This window comes from Halyomorpha halys, unplaced genomic scaffold (genome assembly GCF_000696795.3).
Source record: "Halyomorpha halys isolate HHAL.00 unplaced genomic scaffold, Hhal_1.1 Scaffold10541.1, whole genome shotgun sequence".
Taxonomy (NCBI): Eukaryota; Metazoa; Arthropoda; class Insecta; order Hemiptera; family Pentatomidae; genus Halyomorpha; species Halyomorpha halys.
Genome location: NW_027115396.1, coordinates 1,341 through 5,089, shown reverse-complemented (window position 1 = coordinate 5,089; position 3,749 = coordinate 1,341). Strand labels below are relative to the sequence as shown.

General features: G+C 32.0%; 1 protein-coding gene across 1 annotated transcript; it reads left to right on the top strand.

Annotated features, from left to right (window-relative positions):
- Nucleotides 1-40: 40 nt before the first annotated feature.
- On the top strand, nt 41-3,506 carry LOC136797029 (uncharacterized). Its single transcript, XM_067052448.1, has 3 exons — nt 41-171; nt 1,134-1,313; nt 2,185-3,506. The coding sequence occupies exons 1-3, from the start codon at nt 96-98 to the stop codon at nt 2,238-2,240; spliced, it is 312 nt and encodes a 103-aa protein (XP_066908549.1). The 5' UTR covers nt 41-95; the 3' UTR covers nt 2,241-3,506.
- Nucleotides 3,507-3,749: the final 243 nt, after the last annotated feature.

Genomic DNA, 3,749 nt, shown 5'->3' with positions numbered 1-3,749 from the left:
TTTTACTAGATAAATTTTGTTTTAATTATTGAAAACATTGTTATTGGTTGGTTTAAGACATTTCAATAATCAATATTTTTTATTGGAGGTTCGAAATGGAAACTAAGGCTATGCTTCAAAGAGACTTCAATAAAGATTGGAACAGGATACCCCAGATCACTCCTCCACCAGGTGAGAATTGTTTTGCTATAAACTATTAATTATTTGTTAAAAGTTACTGACATTGAAGATCCTACAATTTGCAAAAGACCAATTACTAGATGATAAGAAAATCATTGTGCCTATTAATATAAATACATTATTAGAACTTCAAATAACAAGAATTTTCATCCTTCCACTAACCAAAATGTAGATCCACTAATATTCAAAGTGTTTGATCGTAAAGCATGGCAACTGAAATCTTTTGTGAATTGATGTTTTTGGCATCACTGACTTTTTTAAGGGTGATTTAATACATTTTTGAAAGAATCTTTCGGAAATTTGTTTTCTTTTAAGAGAATAATGTTTATATCAAGTTTTGGTAAGTGACTTGTTGTTAAAGGTAAAACATTGTAATTAACAAATATTTTAAACATTGTTTTTGTTTTCACTTGTCAGTTACTATGTTTTATGACTGAACACCTCATTTACTGAGTTTATTATGTAATAATCTCTTAAATCTGTACATTAGTGGAAATGATCTGGGAAAAAGAAATTATACTGATTCCTATTCAAACAAATTGTACTGAGAATAGATTGTAATAATTATCAGGAATCTCACTCGGTCCAACTTTTTATAAAATATTTATGTTGATTCCTACTAACCAAATCACTCAGCAGGCCAAAGAAATAATAGGAGATTATTGATAAGGTTTTAGACAAAAACCATTATAGTGATACATCAGGGCGAATAAAATGTGCATGAAAGTTGGTGGTATGAATAAATGAACAAAACATAATTAGTGCTAATCCAACAGGTAGTGTCAATTGGAACACAGATAGGAGGATCATGTTGGAGCCTGAAGGATTTGGGTTTGATAGAGCTTAGTGGGGGGAAGTTTGTAACTTAGGACTGTTAGTATTATAAGGACCGAGCTTCCAGGTTCAATTAGCATTTTTATTTCTTTATCTATACCAATATCATTTGTGTTTAGTTATAGCTAACAAGCTAGCTGCGAACGAGGGAGCTGGCTTGGCCAAATGGAAGCAGATAACTTCACCTCAGCTAACAGTCGAAGATGACAGGGTTGGCAGCACCCGAGCGAGTTCGCTTGACTCTTTGACAGAATCCAACAATAACAATACCACTACCAATAACAACAATAGTCATGACAGTGAGTTCATTTTTAGAACTAATTATTTTTTAAGAACAAGAATTTTTCATTGTTTATTCATTGAGAAATTGTCAATCAGAAGTATTTGATTATACAGGGGTTATGGCAGTCTTGTTTCAAACTGAGCATCTTTCTCTTCTAGAATCCATTGCAATGGTTGAGCAGTATGTATTATAACATTTACTGTGATGACAGTACTGTCACACTGTGTGTAGTGTGAAAGCTGACAGTATATATTGCAGGAATGAAGTTATAGTCATGGTAGTTCATCTACTGTTATGTTGAAGTCCATTTACCCAATGACACTTGGTGATGTATACTGCATGACAGTTACTGGCACAATAACATTTAATATTGTGATAGTACAGTAGCACTATAAGGTCTAGCATAATAAATGCCAGTATCGTTCATGGTAGTGAAGCTACTGTCACTTGAGTAGTGACTTTATTAGTGCATTGCTCTTTTGTTGAAAATTATTTTAATCAAGATAATAATTACTTTGGTGCCCACCAGCTGAGAGATAACCTGTAATGTGCCTAGGTTGAGGACATTTGTATTGGGGTATCAATATTAATCATAACTACTTATTTATTCTCACCATTTATTTATTAGTTATCTGATTAATTGATAATTAGTTGTTAAATTAGATCTAACTGTAAGTGATCAACAATTTTTTTTTTATAGTTAAAATTATATTAAAAAAAAAATTTATATCGAAATGAAATTGAGTGCATCAGGATTCTGGAAGAGTGGATATATTTGAAACATTCATAACTAACATTATCTTAGCTAGTTATTGCCTTGATGAAGCCTAAATAGCTAAATGTTGAGTTGGTTTTGGTCGTGATAATGAAGTGTATTAATTTTTTAGAAATTGGGAAAGTTGATATAAGGTGTAAGATAGCTCCGTGGCGATGGCAGCTCTGACAGCAGGTACCTGCCTTATTATCGGATTTTGTGTTTTCGCTTAGTTTGATATCCCTCCTTTAGTTGAATTTATTTTTTATGTTTATGTTTATATTACCTTGATTGAGCACTTTTGCTTTTAATTTATCCATTTGCCTCTAACTCCATTTTGCTGTTGTAATATTAATTATTTTTATTAAGTTTTATCATTGTATAAGCTTTGAACTTATTGAACCATTTATATCCCTGAAGAATATGAGAGCCATTGTGTATTTGGAAATTTTATTTTTATTATTGTTATCGGGAAGATATTTGAGATGTTTGGGAGATCATTTGTAATTAGAACAATTGACCTGTTTGATATTATTTAATGGGATAATACTGTCCGTTGATCAGCTATATATAATTCTTCATATCTTTAATTTCTGTTTTCTTACATGGGATAGTTTATTTTGACTAATTAAATGACTCAATTTAATGTTTTAATTGATTAAGTATTTATTATGACCTAATATTTAGATGAGGTGGCAAAGGAAACAATTATTACCCTTTTTTGGTTTCCGAAACTTCCTCCCATCTTCAGTGCTAACATAAATGTTGGGCCGCCCGCAGCTCTGTGGTTAAGACACACTCTTACCAATTTGATGTCGATTGGTGGTGCCGGTTCGGATCCGGCCTGGGGTGTTAACCTTTTTCATTGGGTGGCGGTCCCACAAAATGAAAAACTTTGACCCCCAACCATGGTTAGGCAATATAGGACTCCAATGGGAGTCTTGGCCAAAAAAAACATAAATAATTAACTACAAGGTTACAAAGTTTCAAGACTTTTTTCCTGAGCTCAATGCCAAAGGAGTGATCCACAAAGAGTTTGTTCCTACCAGGCAGGCTGTCACAGGTCAGTTTTACACTGGATTAATCCACCACTGCTCAAAGATTAAAGAGGATTGGGTTCTTCACCCGATCTAGCTTCCAGTGACTTCTTTTTGTTTCCTGTAATCAAGAAAGACCTGAAAGGGAAGCGATTCTACACAATTCCAGGGAGCCTATGAAAAATGGAAAAAATGCTAGGAGTGGTGTGTTGTGTCTAAGCATCATTTTTCAAAGACTTTCAGCTCACTGTAGAAAAATAGTTGGTTCTGAGACCAGTCATGAAACATTATTAGTATAATATAAAATAATATTATATTAGTATATATCAAATATAAATATATATAATCATATTACTAAAATAGTTTTTCAATACAGTATAAAAATTTGGTTGCTTGTAGGTATTTATTAAAAAGATTTATTTATTTAAATTAAATAATATGTATCCAAGTTAAGTCTCAAAACACTCTTTATTATTTCTTTAAAAGTCCAACATTTCAGCCAATTTGCTCATCTTCAAGAACAATCTCAAATATGAATTTTCACCTCACATCCAATTATTTAAAAACTTTTTACAGGCTATTCTGCCCAGGTTATTAATTTCAATCAAATCAACCTATTTTATTAAATTCCTATTGGCCTTATTTTGAGAAAGCCTTATTT